This window comes from Cottoperca gobio, chromosome 15 (assembly GCF_900634415.1).
Source record: "Cottoperca gobio chromosome 15, fCotGob3.1, whole genome shotgun sequence".
Lineage (NCBI taxonomy): Eukaryota > Metazoa > Chordata > Actinopteri > Perciformes > Bovichtidae > Cottoperca > Cottoperca gobio.
The window spans coordinates 13874852-13888375 of NC_041369.1; the positions used below are offsets into that span (position 1 = coordinate 13874852).

At 42.1% G+C, this 13524-nt stretch overlaps 1 protein-coding gene across 4 annotated transcripts in view; it reads left to right on the top strand.

The window, feature by feature from the left end:
- Positions 1–13524, top strand: part of marchf8 (membrane-associated ring finger (C3HC4) 8) — a 70571-nt gene that overhangs the window by 10921 nt on the left and 46126 nt on the right. For all 4 annotated transcript variants that reach the window (XM_029449772.1, XM_029449776.1, XM_029449775.1 and 1 more), the window contains exon 2: positions 6410–6606. In XM_029449772.1, the coding sequence (XP_029305632.1) occupies positions 6511–6606 (96 nt within the window). In that variant the 5' untranslated portion in view covers positions 6410–6510. The remainder of the gene's footprint in view (positions 1–6409; positions 6607–13524) is intronic.

The following is a 13524-nucleotide window of genomic DNA, read 5'->3' on the forward strand; positions in this document are numbered from 1 at the left end:
TGAAGTTTTGAGGAGTGGCTCGGTGAAGTTATGCACCTTTTTATGATGTCTATGTTGTCTTGGGTCATCCTCCTGAAACGGTTCAATGATTTCATGCATCTGGGATTTCAGTGATCAGAGTCTCTTCCCGTCACTACACTCATCTGAGGAATTCAACAAGGATTCATTGAAAGAATTAAATATGTTGCTGAACTTTGAATGGTCCACTTCCTTGTATCTATTCCGGTAGCGGTACTGGAAATAAAGCGTTTTCTGTAAATGAACAGCTCCTTCCTTTTTTTTCAGATCAACAGGAAAGGAAGTTTCACATTATGTGTACTTTCATCTGTGTCATCCGTTTGGTCTCTGTCTCTTTTTGCTCTGGCTGCGTCCTTCACACCTCCTTGGCAGTTTAGAAAGAGTGTGAAAAGTGAAGATCATTTAGTTAAATAATGGTAAAATCCTAGAGGTGTGTGTGTGTGTGTGTGTGTGTGTGTGTGTGTGTGTGTGTGTGTGTGTGTGTGTGTGAAAAGCATCAGCTTCCCCTTTTTCCCCCTGTCCAACAAACCTGTTTACCCCAGATAAACTGGGACTCATTAGCATATAATCTAGATATCAGATGCTTTTGATTATACCTGCATATAGGGTGAATATGGAAGGCAGGCAGAGGCAGAGAAGAAGGAGCAGTAACATTCAGGCCGCACTGGTGCTGATAAATGATGCAGCCACATTTGGAAGGAAAATGAGCTAAAGAAAAGATAATTTATTCCCAGTATGTTTATGAAAAAGTGCTTAAGTACCATCACAAGTCTTCAAGGTGTGTTTGTATGTGAGCGCATATTTATGAAAGTAGTCAATGTCAGTGACGGTTAAATTATCTACCAGTTTAAGTTTGACAGTTAATTTGCTTCACAATTTATCCAAACTCAGTGACAAATGCGATGTTTCTATTTGTCTGTGGTGGGGGGGGGGGGTTGAGGAAGTGAACTGCAGCAGGCTTTTATCAGAGGAGTCCATCAGGTTTTACAGACACGCTGTTAATCTGTGTGTGTGTGTGAGTTCTGGCAGGGCATTTAATCCAATAACTGCTGCCAACACAGCTATTGGATCTGTGTTGTGATGAAATGTATGCCCCCTTTCAGCGGGGGCACTGGTCCAATGTACGGGCATATTTCTAGCATTTTTTTGTTTAGTAAATTCCTACCTTTTTTAAAAAGTACTCAGGGAAAATATTGACACATCCCTTGGGGGAACAGCAATCAAGCAAGAAATTAAATGTCCAAGCGTTATACTGTACCTTACCAAATCAACACTGAATACATCTCTGTGGAAGTCAAATGTTTGAGGACTGTCCTAATGAGGGACACGACGTTCTGTCTGTGTCATCGCTGTCACTACCATCAAAATCAATCGGGCAAATCAGGACTAAAAGTAGTTAGTTTAGTTTGGAGAATTGCAAGGGTTACATGAGAGTTTCTTGAATGTTGATTAAAAAAATTCATGCATAAATATTTCAAAGGGGGCACATCTTTGAAAAAGGTTTGAGAACCGCTGTCTTAATCAATCCGATTTGTGCTGTAGGTCTCTTTCATAACCAACCAATCCTCTGGGAAGACACTCCTTTAAATATAGACCATACTGTAGTACAGTAATGTTTGGATTGATTGATACACAGCCAAGCTTTTCTGCCTGGTTGCACATCAGAACCAGAGGACGGGCCATATCTCAGCCATATCTCAGGTCTGATCTGACAGCAGGGACACGGAGGGGCCTCTTGGCAAGTTGAATAACAGCAGAGCTCAGCTGAGCAGAACGTGGTGGAGACAGGACTTTGATTTACCTGGCGCAGGAGCAGAGGGGGGGAAGAGCTGGAGAGAAGGGTTGTATTGTGTTTCTTTAGTTTTTTATAAATGGACTTTAGTGGGATAATGGGAGCTACAGATACATGTTGATGGGCTTGTCTCTCTGTGGTAAGGACTCCCTATGGCAGAAGTTAATGAGGTTACCATCTTATTGAGGGTAGGACTGAGCAATAAAATGAGCCTTTTCTTCAGTATCACAATAGTGTAACAGTATTTATCGACCCAACAGCATCCAATCAGGTTGTAGGAGAGAACCATGAAGAACGAACGTTACTGAGCGGCAGTTGGAAAGAATGACACCAAAGATCATTTTGTTTTCGCACAAAAACTACACTATGGTCAACAAAAACAATTGCAGTATGCACAACGTGCGGGGTGAAAATGATTGACGGAGAGTCGAAATGGAAAGACTTACTTGTGACTTGCTCAACAATGACTTTGTCCCACCACTGAAATAGTTTCCGGATGCTTGAAGTGCTACAATGCAAATTGACCCGAGGCAGTTCTGTCCGAGATTCAGGTGTGTTAAGATAGCAGCGGCTAAAAGTAGCTTTGAGCTGCGAGCTTCAAGCGGAGGTGAGGATTGGGCTACAAAATCAATTAATTACAGGATTCTGTCAAGGAATTAACACAATATGATGATTTCACCACAATACATGTTTCTGAATGTCAATAAATAATAAGCTGCGTTATCAACCAGCCCTAATGCCTACTGGAAAACCACCCTCACTCTTAGTTTGACCGTTTCTTATAACCAGTCAGAGGTGCATCCGTTTATCTAATGCTGTCGTCCCCTTAACAGCTCAAACTGACCCCTGGAGATGCTGCCATGGCAACAGGTCAGCATCAAATTGGAACATCAGGAGGTCTGTGATTGGTTGGAGTGCTGCTGGATTTGTAGCTATTAATATTGTTGCAGTGAACTCTTTGACTGGCAGCAAGCCCAGAGGGGACACACACACACACACACACACACACACACACACACACACAGAACTAGTGATCTCACATCCAAGGAACCTTCTGAGAGCTTGATTGACGGATTTAGATTAGTTTTATTAATTCTAAACATATTCACGCTTTCAGCACTGAACTGAACTGTATATGTATATGGAGAAAGCGTAATCCTGGTGGTCTATCCAGCACATCTCTCCCCTCGTTAGTGCAGCCCCTCAGTTCATCAAAGACCTTAGGCTTGAAACACAGTGCCAATTAAGAATGGAGTGGAGGGTTTTACTGCAGTTGTTATTCTTTGGATGTACATGAACAACCTCTGTGGTGCAGTGGCAGTCTGTGTTGTGGCCATAGTGATGGATGATGTTTCAAATTGGACTGCTGCAAAAACATTTGAAGTGAAGCGTAGTGCTGAAAATGTAGTGCACAAATACATGACACCGACCATCTTGATTTATTTGGTTTATCCCTCCGATTTAATTCACACCATAGCTTAGGAAATGACTCAAGTATGCCCGCTTTGTGATTAATGCAAACATTTGTGACTGAAATACAGCAGGAGCTTTAATGATGTGATGATGCCCTCAGGCGGGGTAACTTTGTACCTTTTGACCCATGCTCATTTAGTGTAACCCATTAGCCTCACACACACAAACACACACACTGTGACTCTGTGTGCTTTCTGCCCATCAAAGGGACATAGCTATTCCCAGTGAGGTCACATAATGGCTGATGGTACAGATAGAATTACCAAAAGGGATTAAATTGCTTTACTGGCTTTGCATTCAAGTCACAAACTCCTCTTCACTTTTAACATAATCAAGACCGACGGCGCCACAAGTCGGTAACAGAAGGGGAGATTGGGACCATATTGCACATTTGGTTAGAAACTGAATTGGGTCCCCACCTTGAAACTGTGGTTATTGTACGGACCTTCTGTGCTGCCGGGTTGAAGATATATTTTTACAATTTGTAGATTCTTTGCTGATTCTGATATTTCAGAATCAGCTTTATCGACCAAACATATAAACGCGTACAAATAATTGTACTTTTTGTTTCTCTCAATGAACTTACACACTTCTAAACGTGCAGCGCAACAAGAACAACAAAGATTAACCAAGCCAAACACATTTTCTTTATACGTCCCTATATCACAGATCAAAAACATTTGCCTCATGGGGCTTCTCAATCTGTACAGCAAACAACATCCTCAATCATTAGACACTCGACTCGGATAAGAAACAACTCCCAGGCTTTGATCTTGTCCTACATCCTCTCTCTGCCACAGCTCCCTGTAGAGAGGGTGAGATGGACGATCCAAGATGGCTTTGATTTTGTCCCTCACAGCCACAGTAGCATCATAGCATGATTATAAAAAAAGAAAAAGGTTGAGGTTGGATTGAACATGACTCTGACAACCTGAAAAAGATGAGTCATCTTTTCACCGGCATCTGAAGAACTCTGTCCTCCACATCCTAACCTCTACATACAGCCTCCTGCATTAGCGCTGTATATCGTGCGCTGTAGTGTTAAATATACTTTTCTTTTTCCCTCTGGGAGACTCTGCCTTTTTGTGTTTCACAACAAACACATGGCATGTGAATCAGCATTGTTAGACAGAAATGTCCTGAGCTAACTCTCCTTCTGTTAATGTTTATTATATCCACTAGCTTTCATCAAAAAATATAACCAGATAAGAATAATTTATGGTTTTTTTTATTTTTATAATGAGCAATAATGCATACAATTTCCACTAATGGTGTTTTCATGTTGTTCCTTTTCAGTTTAGACTGTTACCATTAGGATAGAATATCATTATTAAGTAGATGTTGTTTTCTAGTCACGTCGTGTGACGTCGTATTTAGTCTTTTTGCTTTGTGAAGATGAAGATTAGAAGTACAAAACTCATGTTTATCTGTGGCGTGTGCGAACATAAAGTGGTAACACATGCTCTAAACAAACAATAGTTACTGTGTTTGTTTTAAATTAGTTGTTCCTGTGATGAGGTTTGTGTTTCAGCATCTCTGATTGTTACCACCGTGTCAGGGACTCGTTGTTTTCGGTTCGGTTTGTTTGTCAACTGGTTTCCGTAAAGACTCCTGGCTAGGTTTTCATGAAACTTGGTGGGAGGGTGTAGCGTGGGCCAAGGAAGAACCCATTACATTTTGGGGCCAATGTGAATTACGCAGCAGACACGCACATTATTTTTCACTTATGGCAACGGCCTTGGCAGAGGCAGAGTGACCTTCTTGTTTACAATTTAGTTTGATGGAGAAATGTGTTTAATTAGTGCTGAGGTGCTTTGTGGTTGGTCTTTATTAAAACATGATCCCCCAGCCTCTTTGGCACCGAGTGGAGACTGCCAGCTGTTGCACAAGAAGCTCATATGACCACCGACTAAATAACACAAACTAATAAATATGTTATTATCAGAGACAGTGCAGAGATGAACTGAAGTGCCCCCTCCCCCCCTCCCCCTCCTGCCATCAATGCTTGTTTCTGATTACCACTACTTCAATGACCTCCCATCTGTCTGCTTGCGTTTTAGTTTCTTAATCTTGTCATTTTCATACTGTGGAGCTTGGGTCTGCTTGGCAAATAGGCCTCTGTGCAAACACACACACGCATACACACACACAAACACAGCCTGGTGGTGACAAGAATCTAAAGCTTAATTGCTGTCAGTGGCAGTACAGATGGCTGCATTAACTGAAGTTAAAACAACACTTGTGTAAAATCTCTTGTGTAACTCCCCAGGACAGCCCCATACTGCTGCCGCTCTCATAAACGTCTGTCTGAATATGTCCAAGAACGACAACGAGCCCCCGTCGTTCTCTCTTTTGTGGAATTCACGGCCCTGAATCTACAGGTCTTTGGAAAAAAGTGAATTCCTGCACACACAGATTCACCTTTGTAGGGATTTATTACACACTTTGGCGATCCCATCTGTGATAATTGATTACACCCTGTGCTCGTGCTATTCTGAGACAAACTTCTGCTCCTGTGGAAAATCACAAGAGACTGTGCCTTTGGTGGTTTGAGAATAGCTCAGAGTTTCTTACAGTGTGCTGCAGGTCAGCACCAGGACAAGTTTGTGGACCTGGTTTTGTAAAATCACCCATTTTGGTTATTGTTTTGTAGACATTCTGTCCTTACCCCACATGCATGGTATCCCTTGTTGCAGCAAGAACATTGTGCATAACTCTGACTTATCATTTTGTCAATTTAACTAAAAATAAAGCTGCCCAGGAACCTAAAATATAAAAAACAAGTGGCAGCCAAGTCTTAGTAAATCATTCAAAGTATTAATAATTCAGAGTGTTAAGGTTTGTAAATCATATACTACGTGAAAGCCCCAAATCAGCACTTGTTTTTCTCAGCAAAATCTGAATTTAATCAATGTGGGTTCTGAGCTGAAAAGGTTTGCAGAACAGAAGAGGTCTGTGGAGTGATCAGCAGACCACATACAAACACAAAACACAGCTGTGCCATTTTCATATCTTGTCTCGTGATGTGGACTTCCTCCAGATGCAGTGATGTACAATATAGTGCGTTTTCTTATTTGAATGTGATTTCCTCTAACCTGCGTTTTGTCCTCTGTGTGTCCTCTGTAGGGCAGCGCGGGCGAGGTGTCGCAATTCAGACCATCATGCCCTTTGCTCTGGCAGCAGGACAGGACGTGTGTGTGTGAGCGACCCTGGTTGGCTCTGCTGGGATGAACATGCCACTGCACCAAATCTCTGTCATCCCCCGTGATGTCACCTCATCACGGGTGTCAGGCAGTGGGAAAGCTAAGGACAAGGACAAGCAGGTATGTGATGAGTTAAAAGGCTGGGCACACAGTTGAGCATTATAAGGTGGTTTAATTTGTCCCATTAAGTGTTTTTACCCTACAGAGATTTCTTCTACAATAGCAAGGGGGATTCCGATCTTAGCTCTCCAAATTGACTTGCAGACTAATCTTATATCACACGTATTTGATCTATTTACTGCACATGTCTCAAACTAGTCCAGTAGAGAAGAGAGAGAGTAATATCGAAAAGGTCGACACTGTCCTTACCAAGTAAAACGAGAGCATCAGTCATTTCAGCAAATGGCCAAACAAGACATTTGTTTACATTTAAGTGGCAGTCTTATAGGGGAGTAAAACAGGAAGTATTGTGACATTGTTATAGAGGCCACAGATAGAGAGAAGTCGGAGTTGATGGCTCGACAAAACGTCGGACTTGAACACGAGAGATCACCGTTTGTTTCCTGTTTCCTATTGATAGTTAACTGTGGTATATTTTAACCATGACCGTGGTCGTTCCAGACCCTTAACCACACGGTTATTATTATAACCATGATTACAAAGGTCACTTAAAGAAGTAAGTTATGTTTCAACAGCGATCTGTAACTGGTTTCAGGCCCAGACAAACTGTTGATAGTTGCGTCAGATCATGAAACGCTTCTACGTGTTGTTCTGGACGGAATGGACCGAGGATGTATTTTGTTGTTTCATTTATTTGAACAACTTCTCCTTTTCTGTTTAAGTGTGCATGGCTTCCAGGAATAATGAAAATACACTATTCATGAGTGTTTGCATACATTTAATAAAAGCTGCTGATAGCAAAAAGGCATAGGCTACCATTTTAATAGACGATGACAAATAAGTCCCTCTGTCTTTACCCCAGCAAACAAAACCTCAATTTGCTCTTGTGGCAGTTTTTGTCTTATCATTGTTTTCAAGTGACAGAGTTGATTTTTCTATCATGCCACATTAAGCTATGCTGGGCTTACTGTCAATCACACACCCACTGGAAGAACATTATTGCCAGATGCCTTTTTATTATCATGTCTGTTCATTTTTTATTTATTGTGTCGTTGTTTTTTACTAGGTTTGACAGTGTGTGAAAGAAGAAAACAAATGCAAGAACATACTGAATGCAGAAAGCTTGGTGGAAATGTCTATTCAGTATGTTCTTTTTAATTCTAAATGAAAAGTTTGGATGGGGGGAAAAGGGGTTGCCAGGTGGAGACAGTTACCACAGCTCTCCTGTAGTCATTCACCAGAGAACAATCAGAAAGTACATTTTCTAATGCCAGGGGTGTCAATCCAAACACAGCAATATCAATTCTGCATTACAACGTTTCTCTCACAAAAACAAATTATGTTCTGTGCTGCCTGTGGGTTGAGCAGAGGTTTTACATCTAATGAGGATCGTCAGTCTGGTCTGTGTTTCCATTTCCGGCCAAAAACCTGCCTGTAGGGCATCTGGTTTTGCAGTTTAGTAGTGGACCAAATACGGGATTTGGTGGTTTTCACAGGGTTTCGCAAATTGTTTCTACTTCAAATGTACAGAACAAATCAGTAACGTCACCAACTGAGAGCAAAAATAAAAGGCCTCAAGCTATCTTGCTTCTACAGCAGAGAATTAGTGCCACATCAATCACAGATTTCAAAACTGAGTATTTTGATTCTGTTCTTTGAATCCTGCCTTTTCTCAGGATGCAAAGATTACTCTCAGACATTCTGAAACCTCTCACAACTGGCTGTCATGATGAATTATTATCAGATTTGTTTTTATGTCTGAGGTTGTCAATAAAGAAAGTTCAGCGTATGATCCCATGCAGCTCATCAATCTTTACTTTCGTCCCCCCCCCCCCCATCTCTGTCTCTGTACTCCAGCAGCATCAAACACCACGGTGAAGTGTTCTCAGAGTGCAGTTGCTTTTTTGAGCTGTGGAACAAAGCGAGGTGCTAAAACAATATGTCTGTGGCCTGCCCTTTCTCCTTGGCCTCATCAGTGCACAATAGATCCTGGGCACTAAGTGCAGCAGCACAGGTGTTCTTAAGAGGCTTCTTCATGCTGCATGTGGTGCTGTGTTTCCACCTGCTGTGCGTAGAAGTAATGGTACATACAGTAAAGTGGCTCTGACGTGTGTATTTTTACTTTAAACTCACATGACCTCATTTGCTTGCATAATCTGTGTTTACTTTAAAGATCAAAATCTTGCCTTGTCATTGCTGAAGTGAAAGTGAACTGGGGCTCACTCTGAACTGGTTTCCGTTCATGAACATTCCTAAGTTAAAACAAAGGTGTGAGTTTGTGTAGCTGAATTAGCTTTTTGTACAATGTGGTTAACAGGATTAAGGGGTTTAAATTTTGAGAGCGGTCTTAGCAAGGTTACCTTCTGCTGGGGAATAAAAGGGATACTGTAAGCTGTATAATGTCGAGGGCTTTTGGTCTCCGTGCCGCCATGATTGCTAACCGTGTAAAGATCCAACCCTGCCACTCTCTGCTCAGCATCACTCTCTTCCTCTGTCTGTCTCCTGCTGGCTGAGCCTCCTTTTCCCCCCTGAGGAATAAGTGGATAAACAGCAGCGACTCCCGTCCTCTCTGTGGAACCATCAGCGGAGTGGAGAAAGGAGAAATGGAGTGCAGGGAAAGAGGAGAGTGTTTTCTTTGAATGCTGATTAGCTTGAGAGTCCTGGAGGTGTGTGAGTGCGTGCCCAGATTTGAGTCACAGAGCACAAGCCCATCTGGCCCTCTTAGACAACACAACTGGTCTTTTAGCGCCACAAGCAAAGAAAAAAAGCAGAACTTTCCTCTACTTAGAATTCAGAGTTAGTCAGATGCTCCTTTGAGAGAGCAACACATCTTTAACTGTTGCTGGCCCCTCACTGGCCTCTCTCCTCCAGCTCCACTCCAGTCCCTTTTGTCTTCTCTGAAATCCTCTTTGGGTATGTGCTGGTGGGCACTTTGTCTGTGCACTGTGGGTCCTCCACTTGAGAACTCGTGTTTGGGTAGATTAATTGTGGTTTAAGAAATATTTTTTAAAACCGCACCAAAACAGTCTTGAGAGCAAGTGTTTTTATTTAGTGAGGAAAAAAGAAAAGTTTCCTGACAGATTTCAGTCATGGCAAATAATACGGTCAGATTTATTTGAGCACAAGTTGACAATAAAGTAAGTTCTGATGCAGGTTGGATAGAAGAAAGTGTTATGTTATATAATGTTATATCTAGGAAATGCATACTAAGCGGCCATTGTTTGTGGTGGCAATTTTTACCGTAAATATATTCATTTCCATGAGCTGTATTGCTGTACATCCGGCAGAGCTGAGAAATAAAGCAACTTCTCAGGGGATGCAGTTGTAGCTTCAACTTTCACAAGAGTACATATGTTCACACCAATATGCATGACCTCGTTCACACCAGTATTATATTTAGCAGTATATATCTGAACACTGATACCGCCCTTTTGATGCTGCATGTCTTTTTTATGAAAGCACAGAGAGTGCTTGAAGCTTTGTCCTTCAACAAGTGCGTGTCAGAGTCCAGGGACAGTAAAGACTCCCCATCTCTCCTCTGATGTTTGGCAGTTTAATAACAGCCGCCACCGCTGAGCTCCTAGGCATTGATCTTAGTCTCCACAAAGCCCAACTCCATCAGACATTGACCACCACAGTAAAGACTTTCAACGCAGGCCCCAGGCTAGACAGGGACAGTTTAATGTGTCTGTCTTCGCTGATATAACAAAGCACTTCTACATAGAGACTTAACGTGTTCACTTGAAACGGCGTTCTTGCTTTTTTTTGTGCAGTTGAAGCATTTTGGCTAAGAAGGCAGAAAGCAGTGTAGCCTGTTTACACCCTGTTCATCTGTAAAATAATATTACCAAAAATACTGTTTGATTAAATGTGTTTTTAAAAATAGGTTTCTCAGTCTTGCGCCAGAGAAACCTTTGCCAAGCGTTTGGTCGATCTAAACTGTCCAAATCAGTCCCCTCCGGACTGCCGTGTCGAGGGGCTTGCAAATGTAAATGCCATGATAATCACCCAGAAAGCCTTGGGGCTGGGTAAACTAGTCATGCAATGCTGTATTATCAGGGAAAGGAGCGTTGACATGTGTGACTCGAGTACATAAGGAGTAAATAAAGGTGGTCACTTGCTATCGGAAGATGATGCGATCGGTTTAAAGGTGCAAACACAAAAGATGCGTTACATACACAAATGATTAAGTGTTGATCCAGTAACTATTCAGGTTGCACAAATGTGGACATGTGTGCATGTGTTTGCTTTTTTACTTACTATAAACACACAACCTGGACGTTCATCCTGTTCTAGATGTTCTGAGGCCAAACAGCCCGTCTACAAAGCAGAAGCTGGAGAGAGAAGATAACACATTCTCTCTCTTCTGGCTGGTGTTTTCATGAAGGTATGAATGTTGTGTCAGCAAACTAACCTACTTTGCATATGCCACTCATGGAGTTCAGAAAGATTTCACAAACTCTGCACATACCCCGTCGTAAGCTGCTGATATATATTAAATACAAATCATTCCTGACATACAAGTGCAGAAAGTTGGAGAGTAAATGTTTTCCCGTGGTGCCTCTGTACTGGGGGCAGTAGTGCTGTATCTGACATGATTTGATGTTTTTCATTAACATTTTAAAGATTTGTTATCTTTTTAGATTTATAGTTTAGTCTATTTAATGGCAAAATAAAGTAAAAGTGTCCATCACAAGTCCTCAAAGCTTTAAAAAAAAAAAAAGTTACATCTGCACTTTGCTTGTTTCGTCTAATGAAGAGTCCAAAACTCAAAGATATTCCACTAACAGTGATGGATAAAAGAGAGAAGCAGCACATTCTCACATTTGAGAAGCTGAAACCACTCAATGTTTTGGAGTTAAATGACTTGAACTATTTGACTAATTGATTCATCGTTTTGCTGCCCACAGTATATTTACTGCCGCCCATTAACCTGCTGCTGTTTTTCTGCCTCCTGCCTCGCTCCGTCTCACCATCCGAGCCTGTCTTTCTGGAAACACGCATGCAAGGACGGGCAGGTACACATAAACACACCTACATGCCAGCAGCTGGTGTTGTTAGTCAGCTCTTCTCGCTGCGCTGAGCCACTTCAGGTTGAAGTGCTAAAAACATAATTAAATGTGGAAGAGTAGACATGACGGCCGGGCCTTTGAGGGACTTGAATGTTGTACAGAAGGACTATGCTTCACCTTGTTTCATGTAAGTAGCCCCTGTGATGGCTCCACGGGTTATTTACTTTCTTTTGGTAGCATTGACACATAGTCATATATTAAGTTTTATGTAGGCGATTACAAATGACCCTGAAAATATACTTGAGAAGCTTGGCAGGAAATAATTACAGTCCCCTCAGCCACTCTGTATTCTAGCAGACATCGCATAATGTTGTAGTTGAAGAAGAGTTTGCTTTGTCTCCAGTTTGAGGGGGCACTGTGTGCATGTCAGCTCTTGGTTTCAGAAGAGTTGCTATTAGCAGAGGGAGCTACATTCAGGGGAGACGGTGTGTTCTAATTAACGCAGCCCCTTCGCCCTCCACCACCTCCACCACCTCCACCCACACATATAAAAACTAAAGCTTTACTGTTAAATACGAAGTCTCAGAAAGCTGCTTTCAGATGTTCTCTTAGGTAAAAAACACATTTTCAAATGATAATCTCAAGATTTACATATTATGTGGGCTGATGTATAACCTTATCCAACAGATGTACAGCTATTAACCCACTAACCTAGAGGAATTAGTTCAGCCTGTCACACACCGCAGGAACTGAAAGTGCACCTGAACTCAAAAAAAGCTCTCGGCTGTGAAAGCCACCAATTTCGCCCGAAATGAATTTTAACCAATTAAAAACATTTTGTGCACAGTTGGCTAAGAGCATTTCTCAGATTTAGAAAATTTCCATTATAGGAGCGACTGTGTTTATAGTGCACAGAGTACAAGTGAAGAGCCAGCAGATAACCAAAGACAGACCGAGATGAGCAAAAAAGAAAACACAGATGAAGTTAATGAAGTTATTTCCAGGAGGGAGAATGAAATCGGCACATGAAAGGCTGCATCTGCCGCTCCTCTCCTCTTTGAGACACTGCTGCCTCAGTCTTTGCTCTGTGCTTTTGTCACACTTCTGTTCATGGGAAAGTGTCTCTGCGGGGTGTCTGAGGACATCACTTAATTGCCAATGACATGACTCCTTTGACTCACATGGCCCATAACATTTAGCCACTACCAGCCAGATCAATAGTGGAGGCTCTCTGAGCTCTCCCACAGCGGCCATATTCATCTTCCTGAGAAGACACTGCAGATGCTTCCCTTGCCGCAGCCTTTCTGTCTGGCTCTGTGGAGTTTGACGCACAATGGCTGCTTGATGTATGCTATTCACATGCAGCTGTACACCCAGCTGTGTAATGAGTCCATGATAGGACTCATAGCTCTGTCATATTCCATTGTGCTGGTCAGTATGTGGCGAGCGCACAGACGCATAATAAGTCTCTTGTGCATTAAGTGAAAGATAGTGGGAAGTCACACGCCCTCCAGTAAAATATGATAATGACATTCACAATTGTCAGTGGAGGAAGTTTCGGCACAGATACACACCAGAGTCTCTTACAATGAGACTGCATCGTATTTGTTCCCCAATCCCCGTCTCCCTGAATGTCTTTCTCCAACTTCTCCTCCTCTCCCTCCTCCCACCACCTCCTCTTTTTCATCCTCCTCCATCATCCTCTCATGGCATTATCCAGTGGAAGATTAGCGCTGTTAATCTCTCCGCCTATAGATTCACTAGTGTGACCACACTGTGATCTCCTCCTTGTTGCTGTCTGGGGAGGCAGATGTCTAATGGCTGCAGATGTTGACTCAATTGCAGACTTTTTCACTTGTCTTTATAAAATGCTATGGCTGCTTATTCTGTAATTCTGTTTCCATGA